At 38.7% G+C, this 20,734-nt stretch overlaps 1 protein-coding gene across 2 annotated transcripts in view; it reads right to left on the bottom strand.

The window, feature by feature from the left end:
* The window catches only part of ARFGEF3 (ARFGEF family member 3), a 146,835-nt gene that overhangs the window by 57,427 nt on the left and 68,674 nt on the right, over window positions 1-20,734 (bottom strand). For both annotated transcript variants that reach the window (XM_063443277.1, XM_063443278.1), the window contains 10 exons: window positions 19,642-19,966; window positions 14,294-14,406; window positions 7,229-8,142; window positions 6,318-6,484; window positions 5,252-5,417; window positions 4,963-5,070; window positions 4,389-4,604; window positions 3,881-3,991; window positions 3,238-3,388; window positions 1,154-1,462 (listed from right to left, as the gene is read on the bottom strand). In XM_063443277.1, the coding sequence (XP_063299347.1) occupies window positions 1,154-1,462; window positions 3,238-3,388; window positions 3,881-3,991; window positions 4,389-4,604; window positions 4,963-5,070; window positions 5,252-5,417; window positions 6,318-6,484; window positions 7,229-8,142; window positions 14,294-14,406; window positions 19,642-19,966 (2,580 nt within the window). The remainder of the gene's footprint in view (window positions 1-1,153; window positions 1,463-3,237; window positions 3,389-3,880; window positions 3,992-4,388; window positions 4,605-4,962; window positions 5,071-5,251; window positions 5,418-6,317; window positions 6,485-7,228; window positions 8,143-14,293; window positions 14,407-19,641; window positions 19,967-20,734) is intronic.

Below are 20,734 nucleotides of genomic sequence, written 5' to 3'. Positions count from 1 at the left end.
TGTCAATCATCTGCTCTCAATGAGAGTCATTTATTTAATATATTTAGTAGCGGAAAAACAGTTTTCCATTGCAGGGTTAACCCCCCCCCCGCCCCCCAAAAAAAAAAAAAAAAAACAGAATAAAGTGGTATGGGGGCCGTTTTTGGTGTCCCTTGAAGTTTCATTAAATGTAATTATTTTTTTTATTTTTTTTTAAAGAGGAGAAAATTGGGTGACAATTGTACTTTGTGTTTTGGCCTTGTGTTCAGGCTGTATTTTTCCCCACATTCAAATCTCTATAGTTTTGCTAAAAAAAAAAAAAACAGAGCGCAGCATTCTGTGGTAAAACTCTGCTTCCTATGCTAGTTTAATAAAACATTATTTTTTGGTAGGAACAACATTGCTGGCACATTGTTTACCCCTTAAAAAAAAAAAAAAAAAAAAAAAAAAGAAACAAACATTAAAGAAGTAAGAAAAACAAAAACAAACTTACCTTAGACCCCAAGTCTAGGCAAAGTTTCTCCTTGAAATCCGATCAACCTTTTGTGATGTCGCTGCCCCTCAGTGAAGAAAGACTTAGGGTGGCATGGAGGTTGGATTGTGCCGCCATTAGACATTTGCTGCCTGCATTCTATGCATGCCAACATTGGTCCTGAGATGGACTTACACCTCTGGCAGCAAAATAAAATATATCTGCATGTGCAATGTTTCTTACTGAACCATTTAATGACAATCACAAAAATGTACTTTCTTAGCTTATAAAAGCAAAACTTAAAATTGTGTTGGCATTAAATGTATTTACCTTGGAGAAACACTCTGTTTGGCTCTTATCTCTGCCCCCTACTGACCAAGCGGTTTGTGTTGCTGTCCATATGTGTCGCAGTCCATGCATGTTGTCTGGCAGCAAAATTTGCTGTTGTAAAAGTTTTTCTATGATGCAAAGTAACTAGATAAGACATATCTAGAGTCTGTTCTATCAGTTCTGTTTAAAATGCATATAACAGTGATATTGTTTGTAATTATAAAAGACAATGCTTCACAAGAAACCAGAAAAAGATATTCCACTTGTGATTTATGTTCTTTAACCCTTGTCTCTATTGAATGAGCTAATAATGATAAGAAGACTAGTTTAGTTGCTCTTTAATGAGACCTGTCAAAATATTCAAATACTCACTTATCTGCTTGTGTAGATAGGGTACAAACTGCTTTAGCTGCATTACTTCCACTCATTAAGCTGGTTCCATGGAAGTCGAAAGTTCGTCCTTTGCAGCTTTCCTTGATTAACTCCTGGATAGGAACTGGCTGAATGATGGGGCTCTTACCAAGTGATGCTTCTTCCTCTGTGTGATGTTCCTGAGAACCATCTGCAGCAATTCCCTGGGATTCAACTGAAATATGCTGGGACTGTGTGATTGTTAGTGGAGGCTGGGGTGTGCCATCTCTGAAATGTGTGTGTTCCAAGGTGCTGATATATTCACAAACTCTGATAAGAGAATAAAAATACATGGTTTTACCCATTAAGTAGAAAATTTACAAACATTTTACTAAATTGTTTTGTAAAAATGGTTGTGAAATAATGCAGTGGCCACGAGACATAGATAATTGACTAATTTGTTAAGGAAACATCATGCAGGAAAACAACTGGTTGCCACGTGTCACCAAAATATTGAGTTACCAAATTTGGATAGGTTCAAATGTAGAAATAAAACAAAATGACTGGTAAAAAGAGAGAGAGGGTAAAGGGAATATCTCAAACCCACAGGTTCCATGTCATCATTGAATTAGCATGCATAGACTTCAACGGGCATTACGAACCATACTTTTAAACTACAGGGCCCACATCCTTTGGTAAGAGCAGAGAAATCCAGAGCAATCCACAGACCCGGGCCATCAGCTCATCCATGAATCTGGTCTCCCTGACTTTGCAAAGAACTATCCTGAGATGGAAATTGATATTTCTCCACGATTCAGTGAAAGCCCACCTGAAGGTGATTTTAATTTATCTTTATATTTAGAGATACAGTTGCAATGAGGCATCTTCATATGCAGTAGAGATATATCTTGCTATTTTGATGAAGATCCTCATTAATGATAAAACAGTGTAGTTGCATGCATGTCACAAGCAGCACCTTCTGTACAGAGAAGCCATCTAGGGCCCAGGGGTAAACAGATTAATTTGCTATTAATCAGTCTTATGAGAATAATGCATGGGGCACTAGTAATCTGCCTTGGGCTCTGTGGGTTGTTAATCCTCTCTGTTTCTGTAATGGCATGGCATACATATGGCTCAATGTATTCTGTCTACCTAGCACTTTTCTTAAGGCAAATCAGGAATAATTTTCAACCAGAGACCTTAATTTAATTATTTTGCATATGTATTTAAATTATTACAATGATTTATCTACAAATATTCCCATATATTTCAATGGTGACTTCTGTAGATAAATAATTGGCAGAATTGTTGATTTCAGCTGCAAAGGAGGATTCTAGACTGGCCAGTCAGTGTGGAGCCCTTATATTGGTCAGTGTGGAGCCCTTATGTTGTGAAATGGCAGATGGAGAGGATGCTGTGGAAGATTCAGCATTCTTCCATGCATGGAAGATGGAGTCTGCTTTAGAATCCCTTGGTTTATTTTTGCAGTCAAGTAAACAGAAAAGATCCAATTAGATTTTCTGGTATAAAATACAGCACATTTATGGTTGGCTGTATAGTCTAAATGAGAGAGGCTTTGGAGTTAGTCATTGGTGCAAATACCTTTGACCTTACCCTAACCTTTTGTGTCACTATACCTCACTCCCTCTAGCATGCAAGCTCATTGAGCAGGCCCTCAACCCCTCTCTTCCTGTGTGTCCAACTCGTCTGGTTACAAATACGTGTCTGTTAGTCCACCCATTGTACAGCGCTGCAGAATTTGTGGGTGCTTTATAAATAATAATAATAATAATATTAACAACAACAAAGGTGGCTGCCAGTTCTCAGAACCAATTCTGGTGTGATCTGCTTTCAGTGCAGCTCTTCAGCTGCCTGGGAAAATAGAGTTAGCAGCTCCATTTCCAGAAAATGTCACACTTCGGTTATGCTCAAAGAGGGAAGAATTCGGTCAAGAACTACAATGTAGGTGCTCAGGAACTGTGAGAAGTACATCTGCTCAGTATGATTACAAATCTCCACCTATGCATCATGATTTTATACAATGATTTGAGCATGTGTGAAAAGTCCCAGAGTTGGACATCATAAAAAGTCCAGTCTCTGATTACCTAAAGACATGAGGCCAGCAGTCCTGGTTGTGGCTTCCCATCTCCAAGCCTACATTGAGGATAGCATCCATGCAGAGTACGTGTGCAGTATGGAGACGGTATCCTCCATGCTTACTCATCTGTTCCAGTTTCTGCTCCACTCTTTGCTTTACTGTTTAAAATCAATAAATAAGACGTGTTATGCGTAAATCAATTTGGGACTCTGCAGTACTTCCGTATAAGTTGATTATTCCACATGGAAAGAAATAATAAAATCCAGACAAACTGCCTCATGCTTTGACCCACAAAATGTTGCAGAATACAGATGTACTGGCCTAACAATTAATGTGTATGGGACATTACTAAAGACTGAAGGCTGGCTTAAAAGTTGTCTATACCATGTTTTACACATGCACCGTACAGTATTGAATGGCATAAGTTCAATAGCCTTTTAACTCTGTATCAATAAAAGAAAAATAAGACATCTTGTTTGTCACTTGAGGAGTCTTCTGACTTGCATCTACAATGTGGGGAACCATAGATGTTTCAATGCCAATCTTCACATGTATATTTTTTAGTGAATATACCCCATTGACCAATTATCCTTAATCTAATATCTTGACTTATAGCTTCATAAGCAGAGAATGTAGATGCACTCACACACCTTGTGTTATTGTGTCGCTGTGTTCAAGGTTTTCCTTATCATCTTTCTCCTCTTGAACACAAGATGCTGCAGCCATTTGAGCCAAGGCTGATGCACAATTAGCAGCCACTCCTTCAATAAAAAAATACACACATTAAAAATGCTTTAAACTGCTGCTGTTTTTCTGTTCTTCGTAGAACTCCGATAGACAACTCGGTGTGAAAAAGCTAGCTGTAAGGACGTGCAAGATATAGTGTTTGTGAGGGATGCTAGTTGTGGGTGAGCTGTCTGTGAGGGAATCTATGTGCAGAAGAGAAGGCTGTAAAATGCACAACGTATGGGTTGGTGGGCTGGGAGAGGAGCTAGATGTGGGAGAGCAGGCAGAGAGGCACTAGGCACTGGGAGCTTGCTGTAAAAGGTGTTATTTGTAGGAGCATATGAGGTGGTAAGAATCTTAATACATCAACTGCTGCTTGTGAAAATACGGTTTAAATATTCAGTGGAATGTATTTAAGGGATTTCTTAATACCTAAGGCACAGCTGAGTCTAGCAGCTTTCCTAAGACCATCCAGACTCAAGCAAATAGAGTCTCTCTCCTTCTGATTTTGTTCCTTGACACCTTCTGCACCCAAAATGAATGCTAGCCCCTTAGAACTTCCTGCCATTCGTCCAGTAAGTGGAGCAGATAAAGTGTCAATTAAGTTTTTCCAACAACCAATAAGAATGAAGCGTGCAAAAGCAACACCTGGGCAGAAAAGAATGATATATGAAAATAAAACAGTTGTTATTCTTCTTAAGTTATAATAAAAAATGTATAAATATGCATTCCATGTGTAATGTTTCATGATATAATGGTAATAAAAACCAAAAAACATTTGCAAGGACTTATTTAATAAGTTTTAAATGATTTACACCTACTTGAGATCACAAATGATATAATGGTAATTATTTTTTTTAATTTTAATGTCTGGGTTGAAGTAAAGTCCACAATAATACATTTTCCTTCACTTCACAAGTATTACGTAGAACATAAAGGACAATATGAAAAAAAGTCAGTGCACCATGGGAATGAATATATCTATGATATGCTTGGTATCTCTTACCTGCCATTGCTGTTGTGTCCATACTCTTTTCAGAAGGAATAGGAGATTGGGTGGATTTAGACACTAGAAGTTGTCCACCTATAGCACTACTTCCCAAGCCATCTATATCTACAAAGACAGATTAATTACAGGTCAATAGAACATGTACACTTCATACAACAAATGCACATTTCATAACTTTGATTATCCAAAACACGGTTAATGCAATGCTATTCTGTAACCAGTAAAATGATTAGTGCATGATATGTTTAGAGTACATAGAATTATACAGGATCACTCTACTACTCACTAATAAGCATGGTAATGAGGGGAAGACAGTGTCCATCAGCACTGCCCCAGTATCCCGATTCTCCAAGCATGTTCCTGTCTAAGACTTGGTGATAAATCTCCTCAATCCACGCTTGTGAGAAAAATATCGACACCCCACTTGACTGTATTTGTCTCATGAACTCTTTCTGTTCACAGGAAAACACAAAGGCAATTGTATAAATGAGTTGTTTGTTATTTGTTTAGTTTTTTTTACATTTATAAGAAAACTCAAAGTATTAGTTAGAAACAAATGAAGTATATACATTGATATTTAGGTCTGTATTGATATCTTGATCTAAATTGATATCTTGATCCAAAGATAAAGGGTAGTTCGAAAATAAACTACAGCAAATATGTGATCTATTGTCTAGAACAGGGGTAGGCAACCTTTTAGCAGCAGTGTGCCGATATAGGATTGTGATGTGGCGTAGCGTGCTGATCCTATTTTTTTTAAATTGAGGTGTGTATGCTGCCGTATTCTGTTTGTGTTATTTTTACTGTAATTGCTTTGTATCATTGTATTTGTGCGTATATGAGCTATTATATTGTATATGTTCATTAGTAGTTTATGGTATCGTGTATGATACATATGAATGTGGGCTGTGTATGGGGCTGCTTCTGGAATTGTGTGTGGATGGATATGTCACATTGTGTGTTTGGTAGTGTGTGGGGGCTGTTTGGGGTATTGCATGTGAGAAGCTGCATGCGGCGTTGTGTGCATGTGTGTGGATTGTTAGTGGTGTTGCGTTTGTGGGGATTGTGTGTATGTTTGTGTGTGGGCTGTTCGTATTATTTGTATGAGGGGAGGGTTATTCTGCATTTCTGTGTATATCTAGCAGTGTGTGTGGCTTCCCTAGGTTCCAGTGGGGACCAGGCCGGCCAGGTATAGCTCAAGTATACGAGCTGCAACAGCAGCTGCAGGCTGCTCTGCTACAGTGTGGATTCACATTCACAAGTGCTGGGAGTGAATCCACACTGGTAAAAAAAAAGCACATGGTAATTGCACTACTATAGAAAAATACTAAATGGTGTTATTAGCAGCTTACCAAACTAACAGGAGACAAGGCTGATTTCTTTCTGTAGTAATCACTGTTGGACAGTTTGAGATTTAGAAGAAGAGCATAGTAAGATACATTGTACAGACTGTCAGCATTTAGTAGTGTTTGGAATGTTACATTGCTGCCATTTTCAAACCCTGGTGAATGCATCACACCTAAGAAAGTGAGACAGAAAAATAGAGAAATGGAGAGAGGGGGGAAATCTTTACCCAGACAAAAATAAAATGTGCAACATGGTCTTCGATTAACAGTAGCCAATCGTTAAAAGCAATAGATGTTGGCCTAAAAAAAAAAATACAAATGTCAATGATGCTTTATTGAAAAAAAATAATCATTGCCTTTAACAAATTAGAAAACATATTTGCATTTTAATCATCCAATAGGAATTATGTGTGATCAATTTTGTTTTACTTAATACCTTTAAATTGAGACCTGGCCATGTGCACAACACGTTTCATCAATATATAGTTTGAGAGCTCTAAGCAACCTTGTATGCAGGAGAATTACTTAGGGACTAAGATCGATGGGCCAGGTGTGCATGTTTGCAAGCAGCAACCTTCTCAGCATCAAAGCACTCCCCAGTGCATGTACTTACATAAAATACCTAATGTGTGTATGTATTAAGACTGCATGTATTCATGAACATTAGTTAGTGGGTGCCTGCATGAGGTTGAGTATGTAGTCTTAACATGTAGGAGGGTGAATATGTTTGCATGTTTACCAGTGAATAAGAATATGTAAGGCTGTACAGAATATGTGCAAAATATAGCTCCAAGAATGTTTACAGTTTGGATGGTAGTCTGTTTTTCTGCAATTTCCTATTAGTTAAAGGAAACATTTATGAATAGAATAGACTGACTGGAATAATGTTTTGAACTCTGTTAAAGAATTGTACTGACCTGCTTGCAAACTCAAGCAAAAGGTTGATGCAAAATTCTGCAAAGTAGAGTCTACTTCTTCCATCCGTTGCTGAGTCAAAAGTCGTGGTATGAGATTCTCCAGGGACTGTACAAAAAGTCTAGCACTGTGCTGATCTGCCTCCTGGTTCTTCAGAAGCTTCAAAGATAAAGCAGCTGTGCGTAATGATCTGTGACCTGGACAGTCTCTCGGAGTCTGGTCCTCATCGGCTAGGGAGCAGTTATCAGATCCAATGTCTGATACATCGGATCTCCCAGAATCTTTTTCTGCTGCCATTGAATACTGGTCGCAAGAGTCAAATTCAGTCCTAGAGAGATCTTGTTCATCAACACTAAAATTGCTTTCACTGTATCGTGATCCATAAGATCTTGTCCTACTATCAACAGACAGAAAATTTGTAATATCTGGATAAACTGTAACATGACTTCTTTGAACAACATCTGGCTGATCTACAACTTCTAAATCAGAATCCTTATTCCGATTATCTTTGTTAAGTGGGGACTGTAAATTATTTCCCTGACATTCAATGTTATCCTCTGGAGTGGTTTGTCCCAGGTCTCCTTCTAACGTGGTCTGACCTGTATCGGTAGTCACGCTGATGCTGATATCAGGACTCTTTTCTGTTCCTAACTCCCATGGTGTGTGTTCTGATGAAAGAATACGTCTTTGCCATCTAAAATCCGCTTCATTAATCTCCATAGATTCTCTGCTAGACTCTGCTCCATCTCTAAATTCCTCAATGCGCCTGAGAAGTTGATGAACTTGCTCTTCCTTAAGACCTTTTCCTTGGCTCAGTTCATCTAAAGCTCCAAGCAAGGAACAAACACAAGATACAGATGCAAAGCAGGCTTCAATGCCTCCTTTCATGCAAGCCTCTGTCATTCCATCCATGATCCTGCAAGTCAAATATGCAAACTAGATTAAATACATAACATTTGCTGATTTGAAAACGTTTATTGTTACTGAAATAATCATTAATTAGCAGGTATGAATGTGAGTGGGACCATTTACAGACTAAAGCAGGTGTAGGCAACCTTCAGCATTCTAGATGTCGAGGATTTCATCTCCCATAATGCTGGCAAAGCATCAGGGAATATGTAGCCCACAAAATCTGGAGTTCTGAAGGCGGTCTAACCCTGGACGAAAGGAAACAGCATTACATGTGATAATTAGTGGATAATCCCATGTAAGTCACAGTCGATAATTTAGAGATTTATAAATTCTAAAAATTATCATGGCAAAAAGCTGTGAAATCATTTGCTATGACATAAATAATGTCCCTATTCAGATTATAAATAATAATAATGATTTCAATTAATATAAAGTGCCAACAAGTTCCGTAGTGCTGTATCATCATCATTTATGAGAGAGTTATTTATTTGCATTCATTCAGATTACTTGATATTCTGACAAATTAACAAACATTAACTGACATTATCTCAAAAAATATTATAGTTCCGGATCAAATACATGTATAACTGTGCAGGTAATACATTTTCTATTGAACAAGTTGGAAAAATGTAAAAATGTATTAAGCATAATTTACATAAACTAATATGTGATCACTTGGGCTATCAAGGCAAAGGCTATGGAATAAATAGAGAAGACATCCAAGAACTGAAATAATGTTATCACAATTTGGCATTAATTTACTATTTTAGTAAGCTTTTAATATGATTTAATATATTTTTGGATAACATTTTAAAATTATTTAATATTCTGAAAAATATTTTAATATTTTTAAATACAATATATATTTTTCAATATTTTAATATTTTGAAAACAAAAATTATAAAAGTCTATCCAAGAATATTAAGGTGTTCGAAAATCAACACAAAATAAAAAAATATTAAATTGGGGGGGGGCGGGGCCTGACCGCCGGTCGGATCAGACACGTTTTGTCTGAGCTCCTGCTTCTGAGCTTGGAAAATGGTGCTAACTGCGGACCAAAAGCTGACACCGACCTGGAATTGTGACCAAAGCACCACTCAGGCGACGGTGATTCCGGGGACACCTAACAAGAACCCCAGCGGCGCCAAAGTAACCCGACAAGAGCCTGAGGCCTAAGAGCTTGAGCCTGGGTGAGATGGCCGCTCGCCCGGTTCTCCGACCGGCGCTCTGCCACCCCCCCCCCTCTGGACCGGGGGGGTCATCCCGGTCCCCACGGGCGGCCACCGCAGCATGCCGCAGAGCCTTCACCCTGGCACTGCTAAACATAGAGATTGGAGCGATGTACTCCAAGATGGCCGACAGCCGCCTCTCCTGATCGGGAAACTCCGCCGACACCAAGCAGCACACCAGTAAGTTTGGGCTCTACCTCACGGCGGAGCCCTGCAGCAGCCCCCGCGACAAGCCTTATGCCCACATCACGCCTGCACTGAGGATAAGGGGGTGTGAGGGGGAGCGGGAAAGAGCGGGCCCCCCCAGAGCGCACTTCGGATGACACCGATACCACACGCAACGGGCCCACCTGGGCTGAGGGCCACAGTGGAAAGCCTCCCGGAACACTAGCCGCACACGCCGGATAACTGAGGCCGCTGGCGGCGACTGCCACCAGGATCTACAGCAGTGCCCCCACAGGGAAAGAACTCCGCCTCCCAACACTCCTGAGACCTCCTACCCAAGAGACTGACCTGCCGCACACGCCGACGACTAAAGTGGCTCCCAGTCAGTCACCCTCTCCAGCTACAACACCCCTGATCAAGCGGGGCATCGGCTGAAACGACCACACCATCGAGGCACCAGCCCCACACAGCGAGCAGCAGACAGGTCGGAAGATCAGCTTATAGACCCCACACACTTGCACGCTGGGACTCTCTCATAGAGACACCGTGGATCGGGTATCGCCTGATATGCACCCTTCACATGACTTTGCACAGCGTTCTATTATGTAGAAAGTGTAATGCTCATGTCTTTTGTTTATTTGTTTCATCAATTTTAAATTAGCCTGCTTCTCCCATTGTTCTAATCTGTCAGAATTATATTTTAGATGTCACTTTTTCACTTGATGCTCGTAGCCTACGAAATATACACTAGCATGATATAGCATGTAACTTAGTTAAGCCTTAGCAGGCATAAAGCATAGCATAGAGCAAACATGACCTCTATTTGTTAAAAGTGAAATAATCTGATGCGAAGTTAATGAGAAGCACTAGAAGATTACTTAAACCAAATGCGCAACAAGACGGTTATACTACAGGTATTACACGAAAAATGTTTACTGCTTGTACCAAACGACAAAAATAGCAAGAAAAATGTGCAGTTCTTTATAATCTAACCTCTCATACGTACTCCACATAAGTAACAAGATTAAAGCGAGAGATAGCAGTATTAAAGCGAGAGATAGCAGTATTGAAGCGAGAGATAGCAGTATTGAAGCGAGAGATAACTGTATTGAAGCGAGAGATAACTGTATTGAAGCGAGAGATAACAGTATTAAAGCGAGAGATAAAAGTATTTGGCCATAGCATGTTACTATATATAAAATGAGGTTTATAATCACAGGAGACTTTGACAATATGTTATGACGACCCTATCCTGTACAACTCTTGAAAGTCTCCCTCTCTTTTTTCTGTACCCCTATAATCACATGCCTCAACAAAAATAAAGAATTAAAAAAAAAAAATATTAAAAAATATTACATTTATTAAATATTAAAAAAAATTTGATTGTGAAGCATGTCTTTGATAAACATCATAAATCTGTCAAGAGACCCAAAACCACATACTAACACAAATAATCACACAAAAATCAGTTTGAATTCAGTTTGAAATTCTGACAATTTACACATTAGTGACTAACCCAGATAGTATTTAAAGTAATTTACCTGATTTAATGAAACACAATTTGTACAATAAACAATGACAACTATTTTTTTAACTGGGCAATCACTACATGCTGAAGTAATTTTAGTGCCAGGTTATCTGGCTTTTTTGGGTGACCCTGGTAATTCTGATCCAGTCCCCTCTTCAGACACTATTTGTACGCAATTTATTGGCTAAGACTGGTAGAACCGATATCAATAATGCAGAAAAAGGAACGCTTAAGGTATATATAAAGTGGCTGAACTAAAATGACCAGGGACCCAGGTCCCAAGTGTCAATGCCCCTCTAAATATGTTCATGTCAGGATAATGAATACTGTGGTAATGTAGAACAGGAATGAAAGCAGCACACCATACCATTAAATCAAAATCGCAAAATACATTAATTGACGTAAATGAGGTCATTATGAGGACACCTTTTATGGTGTATGGTCTAATATTGCATTTATGCAAGCCATTTTTTTGGTCTCGTTGTGGTGTTTTGTGGCATCAACATGTAATATTAGAGTGCTATAGCCCAAAACCTTTCTGACCTTCAACCATTTCTTGTAAGCACACTCAAACGGGTGGTACCATGGGCTGTGACATCAGCAGAGGGAAAGTTAAATACGGAAGACTCCAAGCTGGAGCTTTACTGATTGTTAAGGCTATGGATAGATGGAAAAATGCATTTCCAGAGGCAGGACCGCAATTTTGGATATTAACTTGGATTTATTCTTTTATAGTCTGGGCATGTATGCCTATTTGTATTTGTATCAATAACGGTATTCTTCTCTTCTCTTGGAAGCTAAATGCCTCATGTTCCAGCTTTGGCGTAAAGTGGTAAGTGTTACCCTTAGTAACACAGTGCTGTGACACTCTAGCCAGTTCAAAAACGCTCTTTACCACTTGAGTTTTTTCACAGAATTAAGGCTATATTGTGTTTACACTTGCAATCTACTCTATTGGATTGATTTTGTATGTTTCTTTGAGGAGTCTCCTAAAGTATGTGGTGCTCTGTTTTGGGGAAGTGTGGTGGAACCTCAAAAACACCAGCTGCTTATTTCTCTGAGTCAGACCAAGTTGTCTCTTAAGATCCTGAGTGAATATCTTAAAGATAGAGATCACATAATATCACTCAAATCATATAAACTCAAAACACTATCATTTGTTTGTTTTTTGAGTATACAATACAACCTGTTAATATATGCCAAGAGAAGATAATAACATAGTGAATAACATTCTGAAATTCTAAATCAGCTATACTGTATATTCGAGTTGTTTATTGAGTAATGTTGACACTTGTTTTGCACACCATTAAAAAAAAAAAAATTCTTTGAAAGAATGGCTGTCTTAGAGAATTTTTCGATTTCAGCTATGCTGACCTTAAATGTGGAATTCACTTTGTATTCTAATTTTAAAAATCCTGTGCATGTTTACCTGTAATTTGACCAATAGTTTTTGGAAATATACAGCCTTTGGAAATATTTCCATAGTGCAAAGTCTTCTAAAAATAAAAAAAATATATAGCAATTTGCAAATACGGTTAAAAGAAATATGTTTTACGAAATGCTACCAGGATGACAAAACATATCCTTGCATGCCAGAGGTGTCCTAAAGAGATTTGAAATAAAATACTTAAAGGATCACTATAGGGTCAGGAACACAAACATGTATTCCTGACCCTATAGTGTTAACACCACCATCTAGCCCCCCTGGGCCCCTCGTGCCTCCATGAATATAGCAAAATCTTACTTGTATTCAAGCCTGAAGCTCTGCATGCTGTTTGCCTCAGAAGAGCAAGCTGTCTGCTGACATCATCAGAAGTGGTGGCCTGATCCAATCACAGTGCTTCTCCATAGGATTGGCTGATACTGACAAGGAGGCAGATCAGGGGCAGAACCAGCATGATTCAAACACAGCCCTGGCCAATCAGCATCTCCTCATAGAGATGAATTGAATCAATTAATCTCTATGAGGAAAGTTCAGTGTCTGCATGCAGAGGGAGGAAACACTGAATGTTCGGATGCATTTTAGGCAGCAATGACCCAGGTAGGATCTCTAACAGCCATCTGAGGAGTGGCCAGTGAAGTTATCACTAGGCTGTAATGTAAACACTGCATTTTCTCTGAAAAGACAGTGTTTGCAGCTAAAAGCCTGAAGGTAATGATTCTACTCACCAGAACAAATTCAATAAGCTGTAGTTGTTCTGGTGACTATAGTGTCCCTTTAAAGGAGCAGTATAGGTATCCAGACTATTTCAGTGATATGATTTGGGTGCCCTGTGTTTTAACCCTGCACATGAAAACATTGTTTTGCTGCAGGAACAGCAATGTTTTCATTGCAGATTTAACCTGCAGGGGTTCGTAGTCCTCAGCCACCCAATGCTTTCCGTGCACGAGGATGAATTAATTAAAGCACTGGCCATAATTCCCTGGTAGAAAATGCACTACTATAGAACTCTAGTTCTCCCATCCAGTTTTATTAATGTGCCTTCTTATGACATAGGCACTTTAATAAAACAGGACTAAGGGTGAACTCCAAAATACCCCTAAATTAAGAAAGCAAGTGCTTTAGGTGTTTAGAGTGTCTCTTTAATGGAATGGAATTTTGTTCTCTCGCTTTTTTTTTTTTTTTTATCAATAGGAAGATTAGAGGAGAGAAAATAATGTTCATAGTTTTGCTGTTTTTTTTCCCCATATTTTTTTGAGGGTGGTGAAGTTGTCTGTTTCATGTACTAATGCTGCCAGCAATCTAATAGTTAACAAAAAAGAATGTATCTATAACTTATTTGTTGAATCTGATGAGGCCATTTATCGGAAATATGTGCCTGATAAATGAATTGAATCCCCTCATCTGATATTTTCAAGGTAAAGTATGGATATCAATTTTGATGTATGAATCAATAGTTATCGTGTTCAACAAGATATATATTTTCCATCATGCAAACTTCCATTAATCTTAACTGTGTACTACCACTTGTAGCCATATGCCTAATTTTAAGAATTTGCCACTTGTTTCTGTTGTTTAACAATCATATACAGCCACAGTACATGTCTGGGCTTAAAAAAATTATAAACTCCTGTATTAAAGAATCATTTATAAATGGACTATATGTTTTAACTGAAGAGACAAGATTTTCTTTAGTTTAACTTCATAATAGCTCACCATTTATGTATATATCAGCATATGTGAAAGCAATTCACAGAAGCAATTAAACAACATACATAATACAAAAACTCACAGTTTCAGCAGGTCCAGTTGTGACTTCCTCTTTGAAATTGATCGCTTTCTTGTCTCGGGTTCTGAAGTGCAGGGTCCGGCCAAATCAAAAAGTCTCTGAGGACTGCTAAGTATCTAAAAGTTGGAAGGCAACAAAATTCCTTTAAAACAGGTCCTTTGAGATGTACATAGCTAGCACTGCTTTCATTAATATTCACCGAAACTTAGGGTTTCCTTTGCTTATTTAGGGCGCTCAGACAGCTATCTTGTTCGGTGTATATGTTAATACTGCACATAGAAAGTGAGCAATAGATACAGGCTCTGCCATAACCTATCTAGAGAAGAACAGTGAAATCTGGGAACATTTCCACTGACGACTAAGTTTTTATGCTCGAATGAATCTAAATACAAAGATAAACAATGAAACATGAGAATGTGGTTTTGCTTTAAATATGTTGTCTTCTCAAAGAATGATATTTTACCTCTAAATCTTTGTTCAACGAGGATTTAAAACATTGACGTTTTTACATGGTTTTATTTGAACATTAGGAATAAAAAAACATAACTTGAACACAAATAAAGTCTGCTTTGAATTTGGGTTTTAAACAAATACTGTGCAAGATTTTGCAGCAAAATGACCACGTAAGCAGACTGCCATGTAACTTGATGTATCTCCAGCCTTTTCAACAATGTTGTAAGTGAATGTAAAACCAGGTAAAATGAACACTCCAATCACCATAACCACTACAGCCCCTCTGTTATTTAAATGAGCAGAGGGATTTGGGATACGGTGCGGTTTAATTTTTCTGTGTTTTTTTTTATTTATTTTTTTGCTTTTGTATTACACACCCATGTTACAATGCTGCAATGTGTATCCTATTAACCCCTTAAGGACCAAACTTCTGGAATAAAAGGGAATCATGACATGTCACACATGTCATGTGTCCTTAAGGGGTTAAAGGCTAATAAGTGCATAGGAGTCCATAAGATCACATAAAAGATTTTTTTTTTTCCCAGAGAAGTCCGGAAGAGGATCTTATCTTTTTACTTAGTAGTTCACCCTCCTTAAAGCAATACAAATATGTATTCCTGACAGTATATTGTTTAACTACTTAGATCCCCTGCCCGCCTTACATCTCTCTGAAAGGGGGTTTGAACTCACCTTTTTTCCCACTCCACGCTGCTGTAGTTGCGGCTGGCTCCAAATTTGATTACCTCACCAATCTAATGCTTTCCCATAGGAAAGCACTGGGAGGCTAAGCGCAAAATGCAGCACTGTACCAATCAGCATCTACTCATAACCCTACTTCAAACCCTAACTTTAACCCTAAATGTCTCATGTCCCTGTACTTTAGTGGATGCTCAAACTGTAATGTGAGTGTGAAACTAGCTTTACTTACATTGCAGTACCTCGTTAAGGAGGTATCGATGCAAACTGATGCTGCATCACCGGGAGTTACACAGTCGTCTCACGCATGGCGTGACATGGGTCGAAATTTTTTCCAGAAATCTGACATAACACCGGCTTCTGAAATTTTAGTTTCCGGATGACCAGACTGATTGGCTAAGAGTGGTCAGCTGATTCTCTTAAGATTCTCAGTGCACTCAACAGCAGCACATGGCTAGAGAGCTTGAAGCAACGCAACAGTTGCTTTGCTTACCAGCACGAATATGATTCTTTAAATATAATACCATTTAGGGAAAACATTGTGGCCTCCCAGAGACACCCTACAAGAAACAGCTATCATACACTACAGCCTTATGTGCCCAGATTCTTGGTGAAGACAGTCCACCTCAGATTTAGCTTGCGTGGACTCATACTGTGTTACAGCCACCGTTCCTTGGGGATTCCCCCAATGATGTGGTGTGTTGCTGTCACTCGTTTACAATCCAGTATGGAGTCATGAAAAAGGCCTGCATCAGAACAACTTCGCAATACCATGGGACTCCATTTCCCTGTATCATGACTTCTACTTGTTAATGATGAATACCAGGACGTTTCAGGATCACTAGCGGCAAAGTGAGTTCTGCATGGCCACATGAGCTCCCAGACTTTCTGTAAGCCTTAGACCTGCCATTGGTTGACATCAAGTATTGGCTACTGCACTCAGAGGCTAGAAAATCCAGAGCCACTATGCATTTGGGTGCCAAAAGGGCTCTCACCATTATGTTTTGAGCACCCTGTCGGCTCCATTCCCCCTGCCTAAGGACCCTCAAAGGTAGACAGCCAATCCTAAAGTACTATTAATATAAGATTGACACTGATTCTCCAGACAATTAGCGGTCTTATATTTCTCCCATGAATGTGGCTTGATAAATGGCATGCCTTGGCAGATACCAGTGCACAACACACTTTTGAAGCCACACTGGAAGTGCAGTAACACACATGCGCTTGCGTTACCTCTTTAACAACTCTTGAGGACCTGCTACTGCCCTTAATATTTTCACTCAGATTTCCCAGAGTGTTTAACATTGATGAATTTCATTATTTTAGGCATAGATTCTCCCATTAGAATTGCCTTACTTTTCACTATCTAAGGAATCAAACCCTTACATGCCCTTATTCCACACCAAGCATCATCCATGCTGAATATTTAATCACACACAAATGTTGCGAACTGAGTTAATACTGAGGAGATTTACCAAAAAGGGTTGCATAGTTAGCTGCAGAACTGAGTGAAATAGATAAAGGAATCTTAATCCTCAAGGGTTTCCTATGATATTTCCTCCACTGGAATTTTTAGTATGGGGAAAATGAAATGTTTGTTTTAATGAATATTTGATTTCATACCACTGTCTCCATATGGTTTGTTTCTTTCCAGGTAATAATAGTCACCCATTGTAGAAACATTCTTCCTTAGTGGGTACTTAGAGGATGCTTAGTACAATTTCCTCTGTTGTTAGTGCCTTCTATTTAAAAGAAGGGTGATAAGCTTTTATGGATACTTTTTGCACTGTTATTGAAATAATGCATTTGTGAATTCACACAGTATGATTAAGCCATGTATCAAAAGAAGAATGTTATTAGGGCTTACTTGTAGCCCAAAACTAGAAATGTAAAGCCCTGCATAAAGTGTGCATTAAAAGGTCACCTCTGGGCCCAAAACACTAACTTTAAGGCATTTGATACATTTTGGCATTACTAGGATCTATTTGTTTGCATGTTTACATATCTATTGTTTTTGCACAAAAAATGTTTTGCAGAATGTTGCACCATAAGCCAGCCTCTTTAGCTTCGCCACCTCATGCCAGAAATACATTTTTAGAACAACCATAGCTCAGGGCGGCATCTCTTTTGTTGTCAGTGTTTTGTTGCTGTGTAAGGAAGTTATGGATGAGACTAGCAGTGTATGTGATTTACATGTGTGGTAATGTGGATGCAACTTGCAGTGCTGTGCACTCTATGGGTGTTCTGTGGGTATTACCAAGTGAAATGATAAGTTGCAGCTGGTGATATTTCAAATTGATGGGGCACATGACTGGACACATGGATTTGACTCTGTCCCTAAATGTTTTTAATCAAAAATAGGAATATATGGCACTAGTACCGATGCCATATATAGGGAATAAACTATATAGACAAATTCTATTAATGAGTACAATTAATAGCTCAATTCGAGGCTAAGTTCCAATTACTATGTTCAAGTGTAGTACAGAGTTTAACCACAAGATGCCTCCAAAGGAAAAGATTATGTTTATGTTTTTTATTTTACAGTAACAACAGCAAAAAAAAAAAAAAAAAAAATACTGGGGTATCTCAGGAATCTGTACTTGGACCCATTCTCTTTCATATTTTTATTAGTGATATTGCAGAAGGTCTTGATGGTAAGGTATGTATTTTTGCTGATGATACTAAGATATGTAACAGGGTTGATGTTCCAGGAGGGATAAGCCAAATGGCTAATGATTTTGGTAAACTAGAAAAATGGTCAGAGTTGTGGCAACTGACATTTAATGTGGATAAGTGCAAGATAATGCATCTTGGACGTGAAAACCCAAGGGCAGAGTACAGAATATTTGATAGAGTCCTAACCTCAACATCCAAGGAAAGGTACTTATGGGTAATTATTTCTGATGACTTAAAGGTAGGCAGACAATGAGCAGCAGGAAATTCTAGCAGAATTCTTGGTTATATAGGGAGAGGTATTAGCAGTAAAAAGGGGGATGTGCTCATGCTATTGTACAGAACACTGGTGAGACCTCACTTGGAATATTGTACGCAGTACTGGAGAACGTATCTTCAGAAGGATATTGATACTTTGGAAAGAGTTTAGAGAAGGGCTACTAAACTGGTTCATGGATTGCAGGATAAAACTTACCAGGAAAGGTTAAAGGATCGTAACATGTATAGATTGGAGGAAAGACGAAACAGGGGGGATATGATAGAAATATTTAAATACATAAAGGGAATCAACACAGTAAAGGAGGAGACTATATTTAAAAGATGAAAAACTACCACAACAAGAGGACATAGTCTTAAAATAGATGGGCAACGGTTTAAAAAACAATATCAGGAAGTATTACTTTACTGAGAGGGTAGTGGGTGCATGAAATAGCCTTCCAGCTGAAGTGATAGAGGTTAACACAGTAAAGGAGTTTCAGCTTGTGTGGGATAGAGACCAGAGTATTTATAAAATTGGGCAGACTAGATGGGCCGAATGGTGCTTATCTGCCATCACGTTCTATGTTTGTGTGTAAATAAATATATACATATAGAACAATAATCTGTTCCTTAACAGGTCTTAAAATTGGGTAAATACAACCTCAGTTGCACAACAACACAAGATTTTTTACACTGTGTCATAATTTATTTTACAAAAATAAAACCAAAATGGTGAAGCCATGTGTGTGCCATAGTACCTCAAATACTGATTTTCTTCCTCAACTGAATTAGGGGATGTGAAGTTTGAGGAACTGAATACACTGGTGAAAACAGCTTTCAAGGGCCCTAATGACTGGCCAGTAGGCTAGCCTGCCTTTTGCTGTGACTTATTCGCCACCATAGTAGGATTAATTCACAAACAACAGGGGGCTGTTTGTGGGGGAAAATAAATTTATCGCAACAAAAACTGGTGGGACACAGCGCCAGCTGCCCCTATGGACAAGCCTCCACTGGAAATGCATGTTGGTGTAACATGTAATGTGTGCTTGTTATCATCTTTAATGTGTCTGTGGCACTGTGTTACCTGTGTGTAGGATCAATCAATGAAGAATATCGGAGGCATCTCTGTCTTTGATGTAATACGCCTAATGCTTGTTCTATTCACATTTTCATACTAGTAATTTCTAGTTGCAGCCTGTATATATTGCAAACATATATTAAAAACAAACAAACACAATACGTTGAAAACATAAAGAGAATATCCTAACCTCTTTCATAATTTTAATGGCCTCTACGCGGTTCTGTGGTGGAGCATACAGAAGAATGCGGTGATACAGGGACTGCAACACAGGTCTCATGGATTCAACCGATCCCATCAGTCGTACTAACTCAGCTGCAATGTAATAGATTGTCCGTGCAACTGGACCACTGAGAGCAGGTGCAGTAGATGAGCAAGCTGATCCTCTTCCCTGATCAGCCACTCCAGTAGCATGACAATCAGAGTCAATGCAGGTGTTGTTGTGAGCAGAGGTTACGGTTTTGTCATGCACTGGGTTACCAAGAATTACCACTAGGGCTGGACATAATTGTTTCCTGCATTGAGAAAGACAAGAAAGATATGATGCTACTCTACCTGCTGAACAGACTAAAATTGTCTTTTCAAAGCTATACATAATTAACAATACATGCTTTAAAAAAATAAATAAAAGTAAAATTAAAACATTAAAAGAAATGTAATCAAGAAAAATAATGGTGGTACTTTACTCCAGCCTTGTTACCCTATGTGAATAGCTAGTACGTCCTGGGGATGTTATGTTACCTTAGCCCAACATCCAGGGGTTGTTACTATCACCCAATTTAATGGTACTCATTTTATCTACCTCGGAAGGAAGAAGGGCTGAGTCAACCCTGCCGGGATTTGAACCTGCGACCCAAGAGTTAGAACAGATTCTGCTGATGCATTAGCCCACTGAGCTATTTCACCGGTATTGAGCTATTTCGCCAGTTATATGTTACCCTAAATAATTGGGTATTAGAGCAGGGCTAATTAAAGGGACACTATAGTCACCAGAACAACTACAGTTTATTGAATTTGTTCTGGTGTGTAGAATCATTACTTTAATGTTTTTTGATGTAAACACTGTCTTTTCAGAGAAAATGCAGTGTTTACATTACAGCATAGTGATAACTTCACTGGCCACTCCTAAGACGGCTGTTAGAGATCCTTCCTGGGTCATGGCTGCCTAAAATGCGTCCAAACATTCAGTGTCTCCTCCCTCCGCATGCAGACACTGAACTTTCCTCAAAGATTCATTGATTTAATTCATCTCTTATGAGGAGATGCTGATTGGCCAGGGCTGT

This window comes from Pelobates fuscus, chromosome 2, assembly GCF_036172605.1.
Source record: "Pelobates fuscus isolate aPelFus1 chromosome 2, aPelFus1.pri, whole genome shotgun sequence".
Classification (NCBI taxonomy): Eukaryota; Metazoa; Chordata; class Amphibia; order Anura; family Pelobatidae; genus Pelobates; species Pelobates fuscus.
The sequence above is the reverse complement of the archived record's forward strand: the minus strand, read 5'-3'. Positions and strand labels throughout refer to the sequence as shown.